The following is a 25,582-nucleotide window of genomic DNA, read 5'->3' on the forward strand; positions in this document are numbered from 1 at the left end:
CAGCTGCTAATGAATACTTTTCTTCTTAGGAACAAGAACTAAAAGATGCTGCATTCCATCATGTGACTAGACCATAATAACTCAAAATCTCCCTATGGTGTACCTTTAGGTTACTCTGTGTCCTAGGATGACAGGTAAAGCTATATCATTACCAGTGTACATCAGCCTTGTATGGGTTTCCATTGCATCTGTGAAGAAAGTGCTTTGGAGAAAAGTTGCCTGGTAAAAGGGTCTGCACCTCTTTCAAGATGTAATACTTTGCCTGGGATGTATTGTGAAAATATTGCGAATTTTGTATGTTCCAGTGAGATGTTTGAAAAGGGCAAGGGGGAACTGGAGAGGACCAAGAGAATGGTAAACTGAGAAGACCATGGGATTGGCTGCATGAGGCTTGATAAAGCTGACAGTGCTAAACAGGAGAGGACAGTTTCTACAAATTAAAATAACTCTTAAAGCGAAGAGCTCACATTTCCGTCATTTGTTATTACAAAGCATATGGGGATTTTTCAGAAGTTCCTTCTCAAAGGGTTACTCGGATCCCAATCCAGATCCACAAATTGCAAGTGATTGCAAGGCCTGTGATTGAGACATGAAAATTATGTAGCAAGTAGTGGCAAGCCAAGTCCACTGGGACGCACATAAACGTTCAATCAAGGTGCCTCACTAAAACATGTGTGATTTTCATGCTAGTCAACTTCTTCAGACTCGCCCTTTAAAAATGGCCAGCAGAAAGATATGCTTAGCTCTAGGATTCCTTGCATTTTTATGGGCTGAATTGGGTGTTCAAGAGGAGCCAAAGGAACAACAATGCAGGTTGATGGCCAAGTTTAATTTGACTGGATATGTAGACGCCAAAAACCATTCACTTGTCATCGCAGGGCTGTTTCCTATTCACTCCAGGATCATCCCTGTAGATGAATCTATTTTGGAGCCGGTCTCACCCATGTGTGAAGGGTAAGCCATTATTTAGTCTTTTTTCTTTTCAGTCCATGTGGTGGGGAAGGAGTGGTGGGCATGGGGCTTGAGTCTCTAGCTGGAGTGTTGATGCAGTACAGAGTGGTGGCTCCTCACACAGTGTCTGCAGTTCAGCATCAGCATCTAAGAGCTTGTTGGGCATGTGGAGCTAGGGGCTGCTACCCAGCCTTACAGAATCACAACTTGTGCTTTTAGAAGACTCCTGTTGATTCAGGTACACACTGAGGTCTCAGAAGAACAGACGCAGAATTATGTGGCACTGCAGCTTCTGCTAATTAGCAGAGACTAAAACTTTTATTAAGAGAAGCACACTGCAAGGGCACCCTGATTTAACTGTGGAGCAAAGACTGCTGTGGAAGGCTTTTGCCCTTAGTGTTTGCACCTCCAAGTTGCCTCCTCTAGAAATGAGATCCATGCCTGATACTAGAATTTGCCAGTAATCTGTTGTGAGAAATGCAAAACGTGGTCAGGACAGCTATCTGTACATCACACACACACACACACACACACACACACCACTTTAGTATGAAAACAATGTCAAAAATTAAAGAAAGCAAAGCAATTACCAGTAGCTTATTGCTATTAGAAATCAAATCTTTGCACTTTATTATTCCTTGGCCTCCTTTCATTCATTCATAAGTGTATATACGCGAATAGTCATAGGTATTTGAATTCCATCCTTTAAATAGTTGTAACTGTAACACAAGTACAGTTTTAGCTGGGCCTTGCACCTAACACACTAGGCGTTTCCATGAAGCTTCATGGCATCAGTGTTGTCAATGCCTGCTGTAAATCTATAGCAATAATGACAGCATCACGTATTTACTCACATGCTCTCCTTTGATATGCTTCATGCTCCATATTTGGGATGTCACTATATGAAGTGTGATAAGCATCTCTACAGAGGTTTACAATGAATCCCTTCCTCAGTCCTGTCACTCTCTGCCACTCTTACAGGGAAGCGATGGGAATGGAGGAAGAAGACACGGGGACTTCACTTACAACTAGATTATTGCAGAGTCAGGTCTTGTTTTCCACAGGGGTTTTCACTTCTTTAGTCCCCAATAACCTGAAATGAAAACGTAAGAGTTTATCATAATTTAACATACAGGTATTTTATAAATGCACTTACTTGTTCTCCACCCTTCTTTGGAGGTTTCTCTCCCAGCAATGTTAGATGGTAAAGGCAGATACACAGATTGTAAACTATGGATTTTTCTTCCTTAGAAATAATGTGTTATTCCAGTATAGTTAAAAGAACAGAGAAAAGCAAATATGTCCTATTTAGAATAATTCTCTAATTAGGATTATTTTGGGATTTGTGTAATCCTGAAATTAGAATTTGAGTGCCTATGTCTTAGTCTTATAATGTTAAAAAATACATTTCTTTAAAATTAGATTTTTAGTATTATTCTCCATCAGTATCTGCCAACAGTTCCTTTGATCTGTCCGACCTGAGTGCTTTCCCAGCCCCTGATTATTCTTCCATGTAATTCAACTTTTACTTCCAATGGTCTTTGTAGTGTTCAGAATCCAAGGTCAAACTAAGCAATATTAATTTTATTTTTAAATCATGAGCCTTAACTAACTGATTCAGAACTTCAACTGGGGTTTGGGAAAATTTCTTTCTTAAATAACAACTTTAATGCAATAATAATTTTAATCTTCCAATTGTTAAAAGTACATAAAACAGGAAGATTTCATATTATTTTGGAAATATTTCTAAGAATAGAGAAAAATAATGAAATGGAAAAAAGGAAAGAGTACTTTAAGTTTGTTTGATAGTCATAAAAGGAAGATTTAGATATTATGAAATATTGTGAACCTCATAATAAAAATTAATTAATAAAGGGAAATTTATCCCAAATCCCATCTTTGTAGTAAACATCCTGTGATGATTTAAAATAACTTATCTGTTAGTCCTTAGAATACATCATATGCATCTGTAATTATACACTTTTCGTACTCCGTGTTTCACTCACAATTGTTTTCTCATTGCTGTCTCATAATCATATCTCAGATGATTATTTTGTTATGAAGGAAAATATTCTTATACAGTAAGGCTTTATCAGTGGACATCTTAGTTTGTTCTACCTTTTCAGCACTGTTAAAATCTTTGTGCTGCACTGCAGGGCAGATAGCATTTATCCTAGAGGAAGAATGCTTTCTTGGCTAAAGTCTCAAGGGTTGAAGTTACTGGTTCAAAGCAGGTGAACGTTTTTCTAGCTCTTGAATTGAAATTTTGTCTTTCTAAAAAAAAAAAAAAAAAAAAGATGCTGCTGCATTTACTTCAAGAGTTGAAGATGTCACCATTGTTAGTCTGGAAACAGCAGCAGGGGATGGTGCAGCATCCTGTGCTGTGGTGTCTACTGTGCCTGCTCTCCTGCACTGCACTGCTCCATCCTCCCCTTTCTCCTCTCATCACATCCATGTTTCCATTCCTTGATACTCACATGCTCCTCTGTCATAGAGACTCAACACTGTCTGAATGTCTTTTCTTCTGTTTCGGTGTCATCTTCTGAGCCTCAGCATGGCTGTGAGTTCCTCCAGGGCTGGTGTCCCTTTGAATCTCCTTGTCCTCATCTACTTAGGTGGCTGCTGTTATGTGCTGGAAGTGCTTGGCTATTTCTCTGCTTCTTACCCAGAAAGTCTTGTGTTTCTTCTTTCACTGTTGTGTCTTGAGAAAACGAAGAACTACAGCCTATCCATAAACTCAAAGTGACACAGAAGGAAGTTCCAACGTTCTAAAGGGCTATTTGTTATTGATATATTTTTTAATTATTAGGGTCATTTATTTTTATGTGTGAATGTTTTGCCTGTAAGTATCTATGTGCACCATGGACATGACTGGAGCATCTGGAGGACAGAAGAGGATATCAGATCATCTGAAACTGCAGTTATGGATTGTTGTAAACCTCCATGTGGGTGCTGGGACTTAAACCTGAACCCTCTGCAAAAGCAACAAGTGCTTTTACATGTTGCGCTATCTCCCCAGTCTCCTGTTGTATAGTTAGTTAGTTAGTTAATTAATTAATTAATTAATAGTAATAACAATAATAAACTGAACAGAAGGCAAAAATTTTAAGGCATAAAGCCATGTTGGGGTACTTCCCTTTAGTAAATTAAAATGTGCTCTAACATTGAAGAGAGAAAGAAGAGAATAGAAGTGCTTGTTGATAAAATAGGGGGAATTGGAAAATGTGGTATTGAATTGCAATACCAATTTTAATGTCTAGGGAATTTAAAACATGATGCATCATGTGTGTGTTTATGTGTGAGAACCAATTAAATATGTCTCAGTATTAAAAATAAAATCTCAGAAAAGGGGTTTTGCAACTGGAGTTATATTACACATAATTTTTGCAATGCTTTTCTGTACTCCTGTCTTAAAATATTTTAGTGATTTTTTAAAAAATGATTTTGAGTGTTCAGAAGAACATAGGTCAAAGTAAGGAGAAGAATCATGGCCCCAGGGATTTCCAATGAGTGGAGAAAGTGTGCAAAAGGACTATCATGCATTTTGTTAGTTGGTGAGAAGAGTTCTGGCTAGAAGAATTTTTTTTGACAAAGAGATGAGTGTTCATTTGATAAAATCATGACACATGCACACAGTAAAAAAAAAAAAAAAAAATCCAAAAGTTGCTTCCCAAAATTACTAATCAATAGTGAATCTTTTAAAGTTGTAATGTCATTTGTGAAAAATTGACACATGCAGAGGACTGAGGTACTTGTTGCTGCTTCTGTAAAAGGCTGTCACCACTCTCTAAACTGCAGCTCCATCCTTGACAAGCCCACCCCCATAGTGTCCACTGCCTCACAGAAGCTTTTTCTTTCCAGGTTTAACTTCCGGGGTTTCCGCTGGATGAAAACCATGATCCACACCATCAAGGAGATTAATGAGAGGACGGACATTCTGCCCAACCACACTCTGGGCTATCAGATCTTTGATTCCTGCTATACCATCTCCAAAGCAATGGAGTCATCTTTGGTGATGCTTACAGGGCAGGAAGAATTCCAACCCAATTTTAGAAACAGCACTGGATCAGTTCTGGCAGGAATGGTTGGAGCAGGGGGATCATCCTTGTCAGTTGCGGCTTCAAGAATTCTGGGGTTGTATTACACGCCTCAGGTATCATGGAATAGTGTGCTAAGTACTTACAAAGTACTTTACAAAGAAATGGAGACGAGGGCTGGACAGATGACTAAGAGGTTAAGAGCACTTGGGGTTCTTGGAAAGAACCTGGATTCAGTCCCCAGAACTCCTAAGCTGCTTTATAACCACCTGTAACTCCAGTTATAGGGATCTGAAGCCCCCTGCCTTTGGCTTTCACGGGCTTCTGCATGCATGCAGTGCACATAATCTCATGCAAGCACACACACACATACACTTAAAAATGTTGGCACACGCCTTTAATCACAGCACTCATAAAGCAGAGGCAGGGAGATCTCCGAGTTGGAGGTTAGTTTGATTTACAGAGCTAGTTCCCAGGCAACTAGGCTTATACAAAGAAACTCTTGTCTCCAAGAACAAATGAAATATTTAAACAAATACAAACTGTGTAGAAGTTGAAAATAAGAAGTGCAGAAGAGGTTGAGATAAGCTGCAAAGAAAACTTAGGATGGGTGTGATGGTGATGCTAGTGACTCTGACCAACCAAGCTCCAGCCACGAGAGCGGAGGCTTACTTAGAGGGGGTTAGAGATTACTCTATCCAGAACATCCCGCTTGCACTGAGTTGTGATGCAGTAATTATTGACTTCTCATTAGTCACCCTGATCCACAGTACTGGATAAGCACTTGGTGGTTGAGTGATAGCTTGAATAAGGCATATGCTTTGGTTTTGTCTCTGTTGATGCTTATTAATTGTGGCCTAAATCATCACACTCACAATCTAAAATGGAACTGGGTAATGCCACAAAATGGGTAACATTTTACAACACTACCAAAAGCTAAAACAACTTTACAGATATGCAAGACTATACATACATGACTGCCATGGCATGATTATGTAGATTAGACAACAAGTTTAGAGACATTTCTTGCCTTCTGCTTGAGGTAGGATTTCTCTTGTTACTGCTACTGTCTAGTATACTCAAGGCTGAGTGTCCTGTGATCTACTGGCCAATTCTGTCCCTGCCTCCTGTTTTGCTCTAGAAGTGCTAAGATTACAGATGTATGCAAATACATCTACTTTTTCCTGGATTTTGGGGGTTGAACTCAGGTCATCAGGTTGCATGTCAAGCACTTTTCCCACTGATCCCTAGCCTCAGCTCTGTGTTTTTTTTTTTTTTTTTTTTTTTTACTTTAAAGGTTTATTTATTTATTATGTATACAGTGCTCTGCCTGCATATACACCTGCAGGCCAGAAGAGGGCACCAGATCTCATTATAGATGGTTGTGAGCCTCCATATGATTGCTGGGAATTGAACTCAGGACCTCTGGAAGAGCATCTAGTGCTCTTAACCTCTGAGCCATCTCTCCAGCTCCTGTATTTGCTTCTTAAAAAGTGTTCTTTCCTGAAGATAGCTTCTATACTGTTGCTGCCTGTATGATTCTAAAGAAAATTATGTTAGCCAAAGGACTAAGAATAAAATGAAAGACCAGGAAAAGAGAGCATAGGAGTAGATTGACTTCATGAAGGAATTGACAGTTCTGAGATGTGGAAGTGTCAGACAGAAGATCCTACTGGAAACAATGCATTAGTGATAAAGCGAGTGAGGGATGTGGAGAATTAACTTACAGAAAGGCATAAAATGGTTACTAGCCAATGGTGACCGAAGTTCCATTATCAATTCTCAAAGATGGGAAATACATACAAGGATTATAGAGAAAATGACAAAAAAAAAGCATTCTTCTTGTGTCTAGCTTTGGGCCTATAAAATAAGAGTGTTGAGGAACTTTGTTGTAGGAAATTACTTAGACTTGTGCCTTGAACCTACTACCTTTGTCAGTGTAAGTTTTAGAGTCTACTCCTTCAGAAGTCCTGGCAGGATGCAGTAAACAAAGAGGAAAAAATAAAAAAGGAAAGAAAGTAACCAAATTAGTTGGGTTGAGGGAGGAATGAGATGGTGTAAGTGAGAGAAAGTAGTACTATCAAATGGATGAGGAATGGACGCATTCCATCATTTCTGTACATACCCAACATGCCCTGACTCAGGGGAGTGACCGCATCTCTAGGAAGGATAAAGAAAGAACAAAAGACCTTCCTGGCAGTGCCATCCATGAAAAATAGTTCATTGAATTTCATCAGTAATTGGCTGCCCTAGGCTCCTTAGCGTGGACAGCACAGGGCAAAGGGCTTCGATCAGCAGTTCCCACAGATCAAGTAGGAGAAGGAGATCAAGTAGGAAAAGGTGAAGGAAAAGAGAGCTACGCAGCCTCCTCCCTCTCACAGGATTCCAAAAGCTGTCATTTAAGATTCGGCTCTGGCTTCCCAATAACTATAAATATTTTCAATTTTAGGTAGGCTATACTTCTTCCTGCTCAATTCTTAGCGACAAATTCCAGTTTCCATCTTACCTCCGTGCAGTAGCCAGCGATACAATGCAGTCGGAGGCCATGGTGAGTCTCATCAAGCACTTCGGTTGGGTCTGGGTCGGTGCTATTGCAGCTGATGATGATTATGGAAAATATGGAGTAAAAGCCTTTAAGGAAAAAATGGAGAGTGCCAACCTCTGCGTTGCTTTCTCTGAAACCATTCCCAAAGTCTACTCCAATGAGAAAATGCAGAAAGCTGTTAAGGCAGTAAAGAGTTCCACTGCCAAAGTCATTGTGCTTTTTACAACTGACATTGACCTCAGCCCCTTTGTGCTGGAAATGGTTCATCATAACATAACGGACAGGACGTGGATAGCCAGCGAAGCCTGGATTACCTCAGCCCTCATTGCAAAGCCCGAGTATTTTCCATATTTCGGTGGAGCTATTGGATTTGCAATACCCAGAAGTGTTATACCAGGATTAAAAGAATTTCTTTATGATATACACCCTAGCAAGGACCCCACTGATGTCTTGACCATTGAATTCTGGCAAACTGCTTTTAACTGTACCTGGCCCAATAGCAGTGTGCCTTACAATGTGGACCACAGAGTGAATATGACTGGTAAAGAAGACAGACTGTATGACATGTCTGACCAGCTCTGCACTGGAGAGGAGAAGCTGGAAGATCTGAAAAACACCTACCTGGATGTGTCTCAGCTGAGAATCACAAACAATGTTAAACAAGCCGTGTATGTTTTTGCTCATGCCCTGGATAAGCTCAGCAGATGTCAACATGGAGACGGGCCATTTAACCCAGCTAGATCTTGTGCATATATACCTACCTTTGATTTCTGGCAGGTAAGTTGTTTTACTTCATGATATAGCATGCCAGTCTTAAGTATTCATGCCATTACAACTATTTACCTTGTATTTCACAAACACCCTTTCCTAGAACGACCACTTAAAGAAATGGTTTGTTTGTTAGGCCTTAATGTGTATTGTAGGTCTCCATTTATTAACAGAATTATTAAATAGAATTCATGTCCCTCCCAAAAAAACTTCCTTTACTAGCTTACCTGACTGTTAAAAACATTAATAAGTGTTAAAGGACTAAATAAATGGTGGAGAGACTTTAGTTTCTTCTAGAATATGTAATGTTCTATTGGATTTATATAGGAATAACGATAATATAGGAACTCCAGTTCCTGTCTACGGCCCGGGCTTCATTTTGTGATCTAGGGTAGTTACTTGGTTCAAAGGAGGAAAAAGGGTATGAAGACCATTTCTGGACATTATATACATTTCTCACACTCACACAGCCATAGTTTAGCCATGGGGTCTTATGTAGCACAAAGGGAACTAGAAGATGGATTCTTCAAGCAGTGTGAGAACTGTAGGAGGCTCTGAGTACCAGGGGTAAATGTTCTGGGGCATCACCTGGGAGACTGACTTCTGTGCCTCCTGCGTTTGGTCTCGTGTTAAGCAATTCATGTTGCCTCAGAGTAGCTAGAGTAGTCTCACCCAACCTGGTCATGCCACAAGTGGTCTCACCCAAGTTTCTCCCTCTTAACTGGAAAAATAAAGCTTGTGTGTGTGTGCTCTAGTCCTATGAGCTCTGCAGCATGTCCTCTTAGCATCTCTAATGTGCCACCTCTTCCTTGCTTGACCATCATCACTTTATCTTATATAGCTTTGTTAATTCAACAGAGGCCACAGTGGCAGGGATCATTGCATTTCCTGTTGACTTTCAATAGTTAGCATCCTGCTTTAAATCTCACCTGTCAATCTTAGTCTTGTTCATTTTTTTGATGCTTATTCCCCTCCTTTTTTCCCGCCATAAACTTGGCAATTTTGATCAGGGTTGGTCAGAAATTTTTAGCGTTTTCAATTTGGTTTTGTGTACTTTTTATGCTCTGGTTGAGTTTATGCATCTCAAGCACAAATAGCACAAAAGTAATATTGTATCTTTTAAAATTCTTCTTACCAGAAGGCATATCATGGGCTGGAGATATAGTCAGTCAATAGAGTCATTTTCTAGCATGCATAAAGGCTGGTTTCACTCCCCTAGATTACACAAAAATCTGAGCATGTGGTGCTTGCCTGTTATTTTAGCACTCAGGAATTGGAGGCAGGAGTCTCCAAAGTTATCCTCAGCTACGTAGTGAACAGTCTGGGTTACATAGTCCTGTCTCAAAAGAAAATAAAAAGGAAGGCACATTATTATGCAGATATCTCTCGCTATTGCTAATATTGTTAAATTTGGTAACTTAAATTTTATTTTATTTTTTATATATTATTATTATTATTATTATTATTATTATTATTATTATTATTATTATTAGTTTTTCGAGGCAGGGTTTCTCTATGTTATTTTGGCTGTCCTGGACTCGCTTTGTAGACCAGGCTAGCCTTGAATTCACAGTGATCTGCCTCCCTCTGCCTCCCCAGTGCTGGGATTAAAGACATGCACCACCACACCTGGCAATTTTTTAAAATTTTATTAATTTATTCAATTGTTATCCCATTACTTGTATCCTCCCATTCATCCCTCCTTCCTGAATGGTAACTTAATTATGCTTATATTACCATATTTTTTTCAGTATGAAGTTGCTATGTTTCTCTTAGAAAGTAATAACTATCTTGCTGGGGAATAATTTGAGGCTCTGGAAATGAATTACTTTTAATTACATTTTTTGCCAAGTAGTTTTATCACTCACTGGCAATTATTCCTTAACATTTTGGTTATTTATTATTATTATTATTATTATTATTATTATTATTATTATTATTATTTATTATTATTGTTGTTGTTATTATTATTATTATTACTATGCTTTTTGGGTGGTGGCTCAGTTCCTGAAGATGAAGGCATATAAATAAAAAGACAATAGGCAGGCCCCAGATATTGCACCCCACCATATTTGACTTTCTGTATAGAAATGGAAACACAATTCAACTAGAGGTAAATGATTACTTTTACCCAGAAATAATCTAGAAGACGTCTATGAACAAATATATTTAAAATGAATTCTTCAAACTCAGTTGGATCTTGTTTGAATAAAATGAATAAAGTGAATGAATGTGAGAGAGAGAGAGAAAGCTCATAAAATTATATCATAATTATATCTCCAGCTCAGAGAGATGAGAGTGTCTTGGGTACCCATGGAAATATTGGGGTGTCTGTAGATGAGTTTTACCTGAGTCTTGCAGAAGAGGAGAGAGAGATCCCCCAAAGACTTGGAGAAATAGGATGTTTGAGCTTCTGGGGCGGAAATGATCTTAACTCTAGACAGATGAACCCACAGTGACCTGCTTTGTAGTTTAAGATGGAAGGAAGACTCGATAAGGTCCTGTTCACACAGCCTTGAGTGGTCATTTATCATGCAGGAGGGATTTAAGATAGATCTAGTATCTATGGTGATATAAGGAGCAGATCCTGAAAAGATGGAGTCGTGTTTGTGGCTGTTCTTGTCCTGGCACTCAGTGACAGCCTTGGTTATCTATCTGAAAGGTAAAACATATAGGACAGATAATCAATTCTGGGTCTAGCAGGAGGTCTGATAGGAGGAAGGGCTTACCACGAAGGACTTCAGCGAGGTTGAGATAGGTGGTAGATTTTGGAATAATACAGAACCATAGCAGTGCAACTGGGAGAAAAATGCACCAAGAATGTTGTCTTGAGTACAAGTTTAGTGACATTTCTCCCAAGACTTCAACAGACCGTTTCCTCCTTCCTGGGACAGTGAGAATGCCAGTTATGGTGGAGAAAGCCTTTAGTCCCAGAGCTTGGGAAGCAGAGGCAGGTTGATCTCTGCGAGTTCCAGGCCAGCCTGCTCTACACAGCAAATTGCTCGCAAGCCACGGCTCTGTACCTAGAACCTGTCTCAAATGAAACCATATAACAAACAAAACCCCAAAGATGAGAGTGCCAGGCTGCATAGAGATAATGCTTAATCTTGAGAATGATATTAGAAATGAAAGCTAGGTGGTTGTCTGACTTTAGAGACCAGAGAGCAGCTGTAGAGCAGAAAGCAGGGCCAGTGTTGTTGAGCAGAGGCGAGGACCAGCAGCTGCAGAGAAGCCAGTAGAATGGGAGCTTGTGTATGCACAAAGGATCAAGGGGGTCCTCTGGAGCTGAGTTTAGGGGAGCGGTCTAGTGTAAGAGAATCTGCTGAGGCATGTATGTCATTGCTCCTGAAGCTGAGGATCCCGGCAAGGGGCTGCAAAGGTTTGGGTATAAGGAATCTCCAAGTTTCATCCTCAATTACAACCAAGTGTAGGTTACAGTTACAGCCTATTGTGCCTGTAGGGGCCCAGTGTTCTTGGTCTGAGAATATATCGAAAGACCAAATTTTGTTACAAAGAAAGAGGATGTTTTTGTCTTTTTGAGAGTCTTAGGATAAAACTAGGGTAGTTTAAACAAAAGTACATCCCAAGGATACCAGAGAATAGATGATGGAAGGTCCACTTTCGATCTTACTGGTGCCCTAAAATCAGACTGTCTGATGCTGCCAGGTGAGACTTAGCCTCACAACACTGGCTTGACTTAGGTATCCCCCAAGAATAGAGGCATTTCAACTGCAGAGCTAAAACCTGGTTCTGCCCTCCCTTCCAAACCTGTCTGGTGGGTCAGGCTACTCACAAACTGAGATTTCCCCCAAATCAGCTGTGAGTGAAAGTGGAGCTCTCCTGTGCTGAAGAGCCTGAAACCCTGGAGAAAATAAAAACCCGGTAGCCATAACGAGCTGGGATCAAGAAATCCAGCCAGAATGGGAAAACAGGCCCAAACTGTGTGCTGTCCCACCCTGGAAGTTATCATGGTTTCTAGAAGGAAGGGAAGCAGCTTCTACACTCTGCTCCTCAGCTCCTCAGTGTGCTGCTGGCAATCACAGGCACCTAGGCTGAAGAGTGGCCCAGGGAACAAGGGGACTGTTCCCGAGCTAGGCCCCAAAAGATGGTGTCTAGACAGTGCCTTGTGGGTACACAGGCTATTCCGATGAGACCTACCTAATCGGCTGTAGCCAGACAGTGGGATAGGAGCCCCCCTCCCATCAGAGGTTCATGGGAGGGGAATAGGGCAGAAGAGGGAGAGAGGGTGAGAACTGGAAGATAAGAGTGAGGAGATAACAATTGGGATGCAATGTGAATAAATTATAATAAATAATATATACATAAAAAATAAAAACGATAGCTTCTAGAATGACCAGCCCAAGGTGTGAGACAGGGAAGTATTTACCAGGCCAGAATCACTATAAACAGGTTAATAAATAGTAGATGCTAGGACAGAAATAGTGGACAAATTCTCAGGAGTCTGGGGGAGAGGGAGAGACAGAGGGAGAGAGAGAGGGAGAATGAATCACTCTGTGAAGGGAAATAAGGTCCTTTTGAAAGCTGGGCGTGGTGGCGCATGCCTTTAATCCCAGCACTTGGGAGGCAGAGGCAAGCTGATCGCTGTGAGTTCGAGGACAGCCTGGACTACAAAGTTAGTCCAGGACAGCCAAGGCTATGCAGAGAAACATTGTCTCAAAAAACCAAATCAAACCAAACCAAACCAAAGTCCTTTTGAAAAAAAAAAAAAGGTCCTTTTGAAAAATGTATATATTTTATTTAATGTAATTTATTCACATTACATTCCGATTGTTATCCCCTCACTCCTATCTTCCCGGCCCCACCCTCCTTCTCTCTTCTGCCCTATTTCCCTCCCCCAGACCTCTGATAGGGGGGCTGCCTACCCTACTGTCTGGCCACAGCATATTAGGTCTCATCAGGTTAGCCTACATCCTCTTTCTCTGTGTGCTGCAAGGCAGTCTTGCCAAGGGGGCAGTGACCAAATCGTGGGCACCAGAGTGCCTGTCAGAGGTTGAGCAGAAGCCCTCCCTTCCGTCCCCCTCCTCCCCCTGCCGTGGAGAATAGGCTGTCCATTGGCTACATCTGAACAGGAGGTCTTGGTCCTCTGCATTCATTTACCTTGGTTGGTGCATAAGCTTGTACACCCCACCACCCCCACCCCCACCCCCACCCCCAGCCCCGTGTCCAGATCCACAGGCCTTGATGGTCTCCCTGTGGAGCTCCTGCTCCCTCCTGGACCTTCCATCCCTCCACTCTTCCTTACAATTCAGCTGCTCTACCCCAGCTTCCAGCTTTGCATCTCAGCATCCCTGTCCCCTCTCCCTCCCTCCTCCCCCCCCCCCCCCCCACGGATCTAGCTGTCACATATGAGAGAAGATATGCTGTGGTTAAAAAAATTTTTTTTTTAATGAACTGATGATTTTCAGTTTTAACCGTTTTCCTGAGGGAAGGCTTGCATGCCTCTCAGACCATTCCCTCTTGAGGTACCTTCTTTGCTTCACGCATGGTGACTTCGTGCCTAAAGCTGTGTTTGGTTTTCTGGTTTTTGGTGTGTTGCTCATCTCCTTTCTTTGTAACCTTTCGTTTATTTTCATTTCCTCTCGGGATGTCTGAAGCTCTTCCCTTCTTTTTGCTTTTGGTCTGTAGTCTATTCCCTCACTAGCTTACACAGTGGCAGCCTTTACCCTGCCACCTTACCAGAAAGTTCTGAGTGAAGTCTTTATAATGCAGTGTGCATTTACATCGACAGCACATCTCCGTGTTGCCAACCGTGCTTCATGTTTGCTTTGCACCTGTGGCTGGAGGTCGTCACAGTAGATAAAAAATAGAGAGACCAAGGAGAATCACGGCAACGTTAAGAACTGAATATGAATTTGAAATGATTTTCTTTATAAAACTATTTTTTAGACCATTGAATTTTTATAAATTGTTTTCTTCTCTTCCTTTTCCCATTGTGTTGCTTTCCAGCTAATGCACTATATGAAAGCAATTAAATTTAAAGCACATGATGAAAAGTGGGTCGTTCTGGATGATAATGGAGATTTGAAATATGGACACTATGATATCCTAAACTGGCAATTAGATGATAATGGAGAAATTTCCTTTGTGGATGTTGGGAGATTTAGCTTCAGAACTGATATGTTTGAGCTCTATATTCCAAAGAATTCTACAATATTTTGGAACACTGAGTCATCAAAGGTTAGTTGCTCTGACATATTATTTTATTTATATTTATGGACATTCACTTACGCATTTTAAAAAATACCAATGAAATGTAAAATACTTAGAAGCTATTTTAGTTACAAATCAGTTTTCCTGAATAAAACATATTTTAAAACATATGATGATTTATATTTTTAATTTTGAAATATTTTCTTGGATTCTAATATTAAACATTAGTTTCAGTATGTTATCTTCTCAAGAACTCTGACCATGGTCATTTTTGACCACATTTGTGTTTGGTTTTCTTTTTTTGTTGATGTAGTGGTGAGGGGTATGCATGCGTGTGTGTGTGTGTGTGTGTGTGTGTGTGTGTGTGTGTGTGTGCGTGCCTGTGGGTGTATGTGTGCATGTATGTGAAGACCACAGGCCAACATTGGAGTTTTCCTCAGTCACTCTTCATGTTAAATTTTTTTTGAGCCAGGGTCTTTCACTGAACTTTGAGCTCACCATTTAAAACAAATTTTTTTTTATTAATTTATTCTTGTTACATCTCAATGGTTATCCCATCCCTTGTATCCTCCCATTCTTTCCTCCCTCCCATTTTCCCCTTATTCCCCTCCCCTATGACTGTTCCTGAGGGGGATTACCTCCCCCTGTATATGCTCATAGGGTATCAAGTCTCTTTTTGGTAACCTGCTGTCCTTCCTCTGAGTGCCACCAGGTCTCCCCCTCCAGGGGACATGGTCAAATGTGAGGCACCAGAGTACGTGAGAATGTCATATCACACTCTCCACTCAACTGTGGAGAATGTTCTGACCATTGGCAAGATCTGGGTAGGGGTTTAAAGTTTACCGCCTGTGTTGTCCTTGGCTGGTGCCTTAGTTTGAGCGGGACCCCTGGGCTCAAATCTGCCTATCATAATGTTCTACTTGTAGGTTTCTAGGACCCTCTGGATCCTTCTACTTTGCTATTCTCCCATGCTTCTTTCATCTAGAGTCCCAATAGGATGTCCTCTCCTCTGTCCCAGTTTCCTGGTAAGTGAAGGCTTTCGTGGGACATGCCCCTTGGGCTAGTATGCAGATATAAGTGAGTATATACCGTTTGGAGCTCACCATTTTTAACTAGGCTGACTGGGCAGTGAGTGCTAGTGATCTGCCTGGCTCTCTCACCAGGTCTGGGGTTACAGATTTATTTTTATTTATTTATTTATTTATTTTACCACACCAGCCTTTGTTTGGATGGTTGGGATCTGAACTCAGGCCCTCGTGCATGACAAACTCTTCACCAATAGCCATCTCCCTATCCCTCCTTCATGGCTGTTTTTACTTAATCCACTCTTTCAGCGGCTTTTTCTTTTTCTTTATCTCATTTTTATTCTATGTGTTATTTTATTGCCTTTGCTCAATAACTGTTATTAAATTTTCATTGGAATTTTTTTAACCCTTTGTTACTTCTGCCTTAAATCCAGAAATATCATTTTATTATTTCTTCCCAAAAGAAAGTCAAAACTTTTTAATTCTTTGAATTTTAATCTGCCAAAAACACATTTCTTTTTTAAAATTAAAATTATTTTTAAAAGCATACATAAAAACATAATAGTTTTACATATTTATGAGCTACTCTGTGATGTTTATTTGTATAAAAACAATATGTAATATTTAGGTTAGCCATATCTATCTTCTCAAATGTTTATTATTTCTTTATGGTGACAGCACTTAAAGTCCTCACTTTTTGAAACCTAAAGCACATGATTATTCCCTTGAAGCATCTCACTATGCAACTGTAACAGGAACTTCTTACTTTTGTCTAATCATAACTCGGTACCCACTGACCAGCCTTTCTCAATTCTGCCTCTGATAGCCACTCTCTAGGCTCTCATTCTCTAATGAGATCAACCTTTTGGACTCCATATAAACATGAGATCAGAAAGTGCTTACCTTCCACAGGGTGACTTATCTCACTGTAAGTGATGATAATCTCCAGTTCTGTCCGTGTTGTTGCAAATGCCAAAATGTAATTCTTTTGCTATGACTGAATAGCATTCTATTGTGTTTCTGTATTACATTATATTTATCCATTCATCTGTTGATGAACAGAAGTCATTTCTTATTTATTGTGACCACTGTTGCAATCAACATGTGAGTCAAATATCTACTGGAATACTGATTTACTTTCCTTTCATATATGTCCAATATTGAGACTGTTGAATCATGTGGTGTTTTATTTTTAATTTTTTGAGAGACAGCCAAACTGTTTCATTGGTCCTGTACTAATGAGCATTCTCTACATTTTAAATGGATTCCTTCAGCATTCACACATGAATAGAATATATTTTGATTTTATCCATTCGCCTAGTAATGGATAGTAGGGTGGAACCTCTACTCCCTGGGACTTGCCAACCAATCTCCCTCACAAATTCATGTCCTCTTTATAAACTACTGTTATTATTAATAGCCCCTGAATCCACCTAGTGCTGACCAATGTGTGTAGGTGTGGCGCCGTCTCCTGGGGCATGGACAACATCCCCAAAGGAAAGTGACCCTCCCTCAGCAGCCATCAACTGTGGATAGCTCTTCAGCTAGGGGTGGAGCCTCAGAAGCTCCTCCCTCATCCACACTGGGATTTTGATTGATTTGATCTGGGATTTTGGTTGATTTGATCTTTTGTAGGCAATTAAAACTGCTATTAACTTATACATGGATAGCCATGTCCTGCACTCCTCCCAGCCTCTCCATCTTCTGGCCCTTACCTTTCTGTTTCTTCCCACCTTTCTGTGATGTTGCCTTAGCCTTGAATAGAGGGAGGAGGATATATAATCCTTCTGTGGCTGAACACTCACAGCCACTGATTATCAATGTTTTGATCAGTTATTTATACGTCTCTGCATTTATCTCTACACATCACAAAGTGATGATTCTCTGACTAAGGTTGAGAGCGGCATCAGTCTATGGTTGTAAACATAAATATTAAGAAAGTGGCTTGACATTCTAACAATGCAGTCTGGTGCTGTGAATAGTACTTTTAGCAGCAAGTGTGCTGGGCAAGTGCTAGTGTTCTACTCCTAAGATATAATCACAGCCTTAAATTATTCATTCATTCATTCATTCGTTCGTTCATTTGTTTATTAATTCATTCATCATCCCAAGTGTGGTTTCTGCCCTCTCCTCTCCTCACAGTCTCTCCGCCTCTCCATCCTCCCATCCACTCCTCTATTTCTCTTCACTAAAAGGCAGGCCTGCCTTGGATATCAACCAGCCATGGCATATCAAGTTGCAGTAACACTAGATACCTCGTCTCCTATTAAGGCTAGATGGTGCAACACACTAGGAAGAAAAGGTCCCAGTGGCAGATGACAGTCGGAGACAGCTCCTACTCCCACTGTTAGGAGTCCTACAAGAAGACCAAACTACACATATGTGAAGAGTCAGAACTATGCAGGCTCCCTGACTGTACAGATGTTAATTTTATCTTCTTTTTATTGTTTGCGAATTTTATACATGCACATAATGTGTTTTAGTCCAACTCATCCCATACTTCTTCCTCTCCCATTCGCTCCTATTTCCCTCTCAACTTTTTGTGCACTTTTAGTAAACCCACTGAGGATACTTAGTGCCACCTACATTTGCTTGAATGCAGGGGCCATCTACTGGATTCTGGTGGCCGCTCAGGGGCAGCATCCCTGAGGAAAACTGGATCTCCCTTCCCCAGAAGCTTCAACTGCCAATAGCTTCTCAGCCAGGATTAGGGAGAGTGGTAACTCATGAGCCCCTCCCCAATCCCTGTTGAGATCTTAGCTGGCTTGACCTGATGTAAGTCTCCTGCATGCGGTCACAGTTGCTGCGAGTTCTTGTGTGCCCAGGCTTGTCATGTCTGAACAACATTGCCCCAGTTAAATGATCCCGAGCCTTAGGAGGAAAGGTGTGATACAGATGTCCCGTTCAGGGCTGAGCACTCCATAGTCTCTCATTCTCTGTACCTTGACCAGTTGTGGGTTCTGTGCTATGCTCCATCTGCTGCAAAGCAGCCCTCTGATGAGGGTTGAGAAATGCACTAACCTATGAATAGAAAGAGAAAGACTTAGAGGGCCATTTAATGCTAAGTCTATTTAGCAGAATAAATAGGAATAGGTTCTTCCCCAGGCTTTATTAACTACCTCGTCACTGATTCCAGCTAACTGTGCCAGGCATGAGTTTTGTTGTATGGAGTACATCTTAAATCCAGTCATAAAGTGGTTGGTTACTCCCACAGCTTTAATGGTACTTTTCCAATTGTGACACACGGCCCTTAATTCTGAAATCTGTGATACAACATAATCTTGTACATCTCTGAGTACTTTTTGGGCAGAGGGAAAGAATATTTAATTGTTTTTTAAGCACTATGTTATTTTAGTATTCTTCTGATTAATTTTGGTGGCAGTGATGTATTTATTTGGAATAGAATTTTAATCTGGAATATTTTTCCATTTTTTGTTTGTTTGTTTGCAATAGGAAACTTTCAGAGAGTCACAGTTCTAATTTGGGTGTTTTCTATAGGTGAGGATAGAGGTTTTGGGTCACACATTATATTTATTCCTACTATAATGAAATGTAGTTGGGTTGGTGGAAACTTTTTAAGGAAATGAAAAACAGCATGTTTATGACTTTGTAGTCCAGTCCTGTTTCTGTTGGATTCTTAGTTTACATAACTTCTACTTATTAATAAAAAGTACTAATATAAAAATACCATTTATCCTCTTCATGTATTTTCCATTCCTTTTCTGTATTTCCTGAGGCTGTCACGCTGAGTCCTTTCCCATCAGCCAGCACTCTGTGCAAAGGTTTTGACTGTGTTTTAATATAGGGGCGGACACTGCTTTTCCTAAGAATGAGTAGTTCTGCTATGAGGAAACCTTAGGTTCCCTGCTCCCTCTCACCACTTGGCCATACAGTGCATTTTAAATTGAAGTCATTTTCTGCACATCCTGGCTTGAAAATGGACCATCAGAGGCAACCTTGTGCTTACAGGTGCTTAGAAGCCTGTGGCCTTCTCAGGCCCTTTGTGACGGTGCGGTCATGGGCCATGTGGGAGTTTCCCTCTTAACCTCACACAGTCTTTGCAGAGGATGTGTGCAGAAGCCTCAGAACAATAGGAAGTGGCAACCTGGGGCCACTCTGACTTCTTCTCCACTTGACAGCAGCTCTAGGAAAACATCATTCTTTCCTCCCTAGCCCCTCCTACTTTACTCCCAGTGACAATGAGAAGGGTTCATAAGTTCATAGGTTCATAAGTTGAGAGAGGAATCACTAGTCACCAGAGTGTTTTTTTAATATGGATGCATATACATGTTAAAAATCTTAATTATGTGGTAAAAAAGGTCTTATAAGGTCTACATTTTTTTTTTTTTGAAACATGATCTCACTATTAGCTCAGACTTGCCTCAAATTTATGATCCTCCTTCCTTGGCCTCCTAAGTTCTGGGATTACACTTATTATACTCTTTGAGAAAAAAAAATATTTTATTTTTCTTTTAAGAAACTCCTTCTAGAGCCTAGAGAGAAGGGGTTTGATGAAGACCTCTCATTTAGGACTGAATATTCTAAAGTCTCTCACTCTGCACACTGTTCACATTGTGAGACTCTGTATTAATTTCATCTACTTCTTTGATGACGATTGAGTGAGACACAGACCTATGAGTATAGCACTATTTCATCATTTTTAGAGTCATGTTCTTCAGCCAGAATAATAGTACTTAGATTTTCCCCTAGACCCATGATCTAGCCAGTCTCAGGCTCTTAGCCACTTCAGCAGGGTCAGGTGTGAGTTCTATCTCATGGAGTGGGCCTTAAATCCAGTAAAAGAAATGGTTGGTTACTCTCATGACATTTGAGCCACTATTGCACTAGTATATTTTGCAATGAGGCATTGCTATAGGTCATCAGGTTTGTAGCTGGGTGACATTGACAATTGCTTTTCTCCTCCAGCAGTGTGCTGGGTACTTTCCAGGAGCATTGATACTAGTCAATAGGGGTAAAACATTTAGTTGGCCACCAGATTTACTTTATTGTGTTTGATAGCATAAGTGTTATCTTCAGCAATAAGGCCTTACCATCAGATCATGGAGAGCAACTAAAGCCTTAGCAATAGTCTGTAATGTTTGAGGGGGTCCATGAGATTCCTTTGGCCAACAGGGACTATGCAGAAGAGGAGAGGGACAGATATGGCAGGCTTGAAGAGCCACAGGTCAGGGATGATGCCAAGAAAACAGTGTCTTCCAGAGAAAACACACATAGGGACTGTACAGATGGGATCCTAGCACTGAAAGAGGAAAGTGGTTACTGGGTCTACTGCTAACCAAAATATCATTTGCAACTGATACATGTTGGCAAAAAGAAAGTCAGGGTTTTTTGGTTTTTTTTTTTTTTGAGTGCCATCAGGCCTCCCCACCAAGGGGAGGTGGTCAAATGTAGGGCACCAGATGGCACTCAAAGAAAGAATAAGCAGGCTACCAAGATGAGACTTGATAGCCTATGACCATATAGTGGGAGAGGAGGTCCCTCTCAGTCTTAGACCTAGGGGAGGTTAATAGGGTGAAAGCAGGAAGGAGGGAGGAATGGGAGGATATAAGTGATAGGATAACACTTAAGTTGTAATCTGAATAAATTAATTAAATTAAAAAAAGGAAAAAAAAGAAATTCAGTTTGTGTGTGTGTGTGTGTGTGGTGTGGTGTGTGTGTGCGTGTATGTGTGTGTGTGCGTGCGCACATGCATGAATATATGTGTACATGTGTGTTGGGGGTTGGTTGAATTTTTTGATTTATCTATTTATTGAAACAGGTTTTCTCAGTGTAGCTTTGTCTGTCCTGGACTCACTTTGTAGACCAGGCTGGCCTCGAACTCACAGAGATCTGCCTGCCTCTGCCCCCTGAATGCTGGGATTACAGGTGTGCAGCACTATGCCCAGCTGGGGTATTTTTTTGTTTTGGAATTTATTTTGTCTTACTGGTTTGTTTGTTTGTTTTGATTTTTCACTTTTTTCCTTCTTTCTTAAGAAAGGAAGAGAAGAAGGATGAAAGTTCTGGGAAAAGTTGAGAGAAGGGGAAAAACATCATCAAAATACACTGTATGAAAACAAGTTAAGCTATAAAGGAGCAGCCTCCTCTCATTAGAGTAAGATTCAAGTTTGTGAGCATCACCTTGATTTGCTACTTAAAAATATACATCTTTGTAAAATATGTGATATGAATGGAGGCTTGTGTTTGCTACAAAAATTTCTGAGTTGACTTAGCAATAAAATATTTCTAGACTATCCATTTTCTACAATTTTGTTATGCTTTTTAAATTTTTCCCCTGGAACTGACTTTTTTTCTACCACTTAAGAAACATCTTTAATTTTAATATTATGTTGGGATGATTTTATTGTGTGTAAGAAAATATCTTTCAGGTTTTCAGGATGACTATTGGTATGCTAAGTTTTAGAAAAACAAGAAGAGACTTAGCAAGCTGTCCCATCCACAGCATCTCATGTGATATTAGTTTAGTCTTGATCACCAAGATTGTAAAGAACTGTGATTAGAGTTAGCTTGGCATTTCCAGAGGCAATCTCAAGACTGTTCTTGAGCAGATGTTCTGTCTCTGCTCTCCATATTGCCATCCTTTGTTTTCTTTTCTCAATGCCTTGGGTTTATCTCCTTTATAAATAGTACACACATCTCTCTAGAGATACAAATGAGGACTTTCTACATTTCACAAGTGGAAAATTTCAATTCTTTGTTGCATCCACTGTCTTTGTCTTTGCTAGCTTCCCCATTCAGTCTGCACAGATGTGTGTCCTCCGGGGACCCGGAAGGGGATTCGCCAGGGGGAAGCCATATGCTGCTTTGACTGCATCCCATGCGCTGATGGATTTGTGTCAGAGAAACCAGGTAGAGATGGTCATTTTTTTCATTAGTAGTAACCCAATTACATTAAGCATTTACTGACAAAGAAGTCCAGGGGAACATTTTTAAATAAAAGATTTAAGCAATGTATAGCAAAATTGCTAACATTCATTAAACAATTAAATGTTCTGTGCCATGTGCATAAAGGATAATATTCTTTTTCAGTTCTGAAACTACTATAGTAAAAAAAAGGCCTACTACCATAACATTCATAAAGAAACACAAAACAAAATAAATAAAACAAAATCTTCGAACTTCTTGTTTTTGAGCTAGACAACACTAACTGCAGGAAGAGTGAAGTCCTCCAATGGTCTTGTGGTTGTGTTCACTGAAAGCAAATATATTGTGCAGCTGTCTCAGCATGAACTACTATGGCAGCTCACTCACTTGGTGTGCTCTGAAAACTACTTAAGCAGATTTAGTGTGAAACATGTTGGAGAAAGTTTGTTCATATTTCTTTTCTTTTCTTTCCTCTTCTTTTCTAATCTTTCCTTTTTTTGGTGAAGGAACAAAAATGAGATTGTCTTTTGTCATATGACCCTCAAGAGTAATCATGTAAAAAGGAAAAAATGGTCTATGATGAAAAACAAGCACCCTATAGCCTCAACAACTTCCTGGATACAGGATCTCCAGTCTCCACTCAGAAGTTCATCCAGAGATGTCCAGACCAAGAGTCAGAGTGATTCAAAGGACATGCCAGTCCTTACCTGAATCTTTAAATTAACCCTTGACTAGACCCATTCCATCACCTGCTATAACCTCAATTCAGTCAGCCTTTAATTGTGCACCAATGGTTCCTTTTAGAGTCTCCATCCAGACTTAGCCCTTTTAGCCTCAGGACCATGGAAGGTTTTGTTTTCCTTCCTATCCTCATTCTTATTAGCCATTCAAATGATCATCCAGATTGGGGACATTTGAATGGGCACATGCATGAGTCTCCTCCACAAGGGGATATTGGATGAGAGACTGAAAACACAAGAGGTTTAACCAGCTGAGTCCCAGTCCTTTTGATTGGTTTACCTCAGTAGCTATGACTTCCTCATTGCTGGGCTGTTCTGGGGTTGAGGAAGACACATACATCTTTCCTTAATGGAAAGTTAAAGGAAGAAGGAAGGAACAAATCACTGGAAAAGACCAATTCAAGAAAGACTATGGTTAAGAAGAAATGCTCAATTCCTAAAATTGAAAACAACTCTCAATCTGCCACAGCATCTGTTGGCAACAAGGCCATTTCCCCACTACTATATATATATAAATAAACATTGTTCAGCTCTTGTCTTTCACTGCTCTGGGATATTCACAGGTAAAAGTGATAATTGGGAATTGGGTTCCCTTGGTATCAATTCTCTGTTCTTTTTCAACAGGTCAAAGGGAATGTGATCCGTGTGGTGAAGATGACTGGTCTAATGCACAGAAGAGCAAGTGTGTGCCAAAGGAAGTGGAATTCCTGGCTTATGAGGAGGCCCTAGGGTTCACCCTTGTCATCCTCTCCATCATTGGGGCGCTTGTGATCTTGGCAGTCACCGTTGTGTATGTCATCTACAGGCACACTCCACTGGTCAATGCCAACGACCGGGAGCTGAGCTTCCTCATCCAGGTGTCTCTGCTCATCACGGTGCTGTCATCCATGCTGTTCATAGGCAAGCCACAGCACTGGACCTGCATGGCCCGCCAGGTCACTCTGGCATTGGGCTTTTGCCTTTGTCTGTCTTCCATTCTTGGAAAGACTATTTCCCTCTTTTTTGCCTACAGGATTTCCATATCTAAAACTCGGCTTATATCCATGCATCCCATTTTGCGAAAACTGATTGTGGTGATCTGTGTTGCAGGGGAGATTGGTGCATGTGCAGCTTACTTGGTGTTGGACCCACCGAGGATGTTGAAGAACATTGAAATTCAAAATGTAAAGATCATCTTTGAATGCAGTGAAGGCTCTATAGAGTTTCTGTGCTCCATATTTGGGTTTGATGTTCTCCTGGCTTTGCTGTGTTTCCTTACTACCTTTGTGGCTCGCCAGCTGCCAGATAACTATTATGAAGGGAAATGCATCACTTTTGGGATGCTGGTTTTTTTCATTGTGTGGATCTCTTTTGTTCCTGCTTACTTAAGCACCAAAGGCAAATTCAAAGTGGCTGTGGAAATATTTGCCATATTGGCATCTAGCTATGGTTTGTTAGGCTGTATATTTCTTCCCAAGTGCTTCATTATTTTGCTGAGGCCAAAGAGGAACACTGATGAAACTGTTGGTGGAAGAATACCCACTGTAGACAGGAGCATCCAGCTGACCTCAGCATCTGTGAGCAGTGAGCTTAACGCCACCACAGTGTCCACAATTCTGGATGAGTAGAGCTGTGAGCTCCATGGTACATGCAAAGCTGGATGATGACCTGGCTCAACCTTCCCTTTTATATTGTTCTTGAGGCACCCTCTGATGTCCTGGTATAGTGTTGGTTTGTGGCTGTGTTAGTGTAAGGTTAGCATGATGAATTTTCACAGACATGAGGACCAGTCATAGACGTTTTGCTTGACAAAATTTGAAAAACCTCTGACTGCCCAACATTATCCTTAGATATTGAGAACAGCTTTTGAGGCTTTGCTTGACAAAGTTGCAAAGACCTCTGGCTGAGCACCACTGCCCTTAAATACTGTCTATGATCCAGGTGTGATTTTGCCTAAAAACTACTTTGGAGTTTACTTTTTCTCCTAAAACTGCCTTTCTCTCTATTTCTCTGCAGTAGTGAAATTTACATTGGAAAACTTTTCCCCACAGAGGATGTTAAAAGAAGGCCAAAGGCTTGAGACAATGAGAGAGTCTTGACTCTGACTGTTGTGTGTAGTCCGGTAGTCACTCCTTGGAAAGAAAGTTAGAATCTTGTCATAACAGTACCTGGCTAGATTTTGTTAGCTATAGAAAAGTTTCTTTAGAATTTGCTTTGAAAGCAATAGAAAGTGGGCTTGGAGTGTTATTCTTTATAGAGATTTTATAGTAGAGGACCCGTTGGCATTTAACCTAGGCTTGGATAGCACATCTGTTGGTTTGGGACTGGCAGTAAGTCAAGTCTTTTCTGTGTTAAGAATACGTAGTTAAAGTTATGTTGCTATTAAAATTATGTAAACACAATGGCTTTAGCCTGGGGGAATTTATGATTAACTTTTCCAAAATATTGTTTAAGAACTAATAATCAGATAATTCTGACCACTGG

General features: G+C 40.5%; 1 protein-coding gene across 1 annotated transcript; it reads left to right on the forward strand.

The window, feature by feature from the left end:
* The first annotated feature begins 457 nt into the window (after window positions 1-457).
* LOC127199283 (vomeronasal type-2 receptor 1) lies at window positions 458-24,831 on the forward strand. The gene is made up of 6 exons (XM_051157253.1): window positions 458-954; window positions 4,813-5,104; window positions 7,438-8,310; window positions 14,269-14,499; window positions 22,241-22,364; window positions 23,744-24,831. The coding sequence occupies exons 1-6, from the start codon at window positions 671-673 to the stop codon at window positions 24,724-24,726; spliced, it is 2,787 nt and encodes a 928-aa protein (XP_051013210.1). The 5' UTR covers window positions 458-670; the 3' UTR covers window positions 24,727-24,831.
* Window positions 24,832-25,582: the final 751 nt, after the last annotated feature.

Source organism: Acomys russatus, chromosome 15 (assembly GCF_903995435.1).
Source record: "Acomys russatus chromosome 15, mAcoRus1.1, whole genome shotgun sequence".
Lineage (NCBI taxonomy): Eukaryota > Metazoa > Chordata > Mammalia > Rodentia > Muridae > Acomys > Acomys russatus.

Bases quoted from the DNA above. Each gene is read 5' to 3' on its own strand.
- LOC127199283 (XM_051157253.1), top strand. From the start codon at position 671: ATGTGTGATTTTCATGCTAGTCAACTTCTTCAGACTCGCCCTTTAAAA. The intron at 14,500-22,240 runs GTTAGTTGCTCT...TGTCTTTGCTAG, and splicing joins GGAACACTGAGTCATCAAAG to CTTCCCCATTCAGTCTGCAC. The intron at 22,365-23,743 runs GTAGAGATGGTC...CTTTTTCAACAG, and splicing joins ATTTGTGTCAGAGAAACCAG to GTCAAAGGGAATGTGATCCG.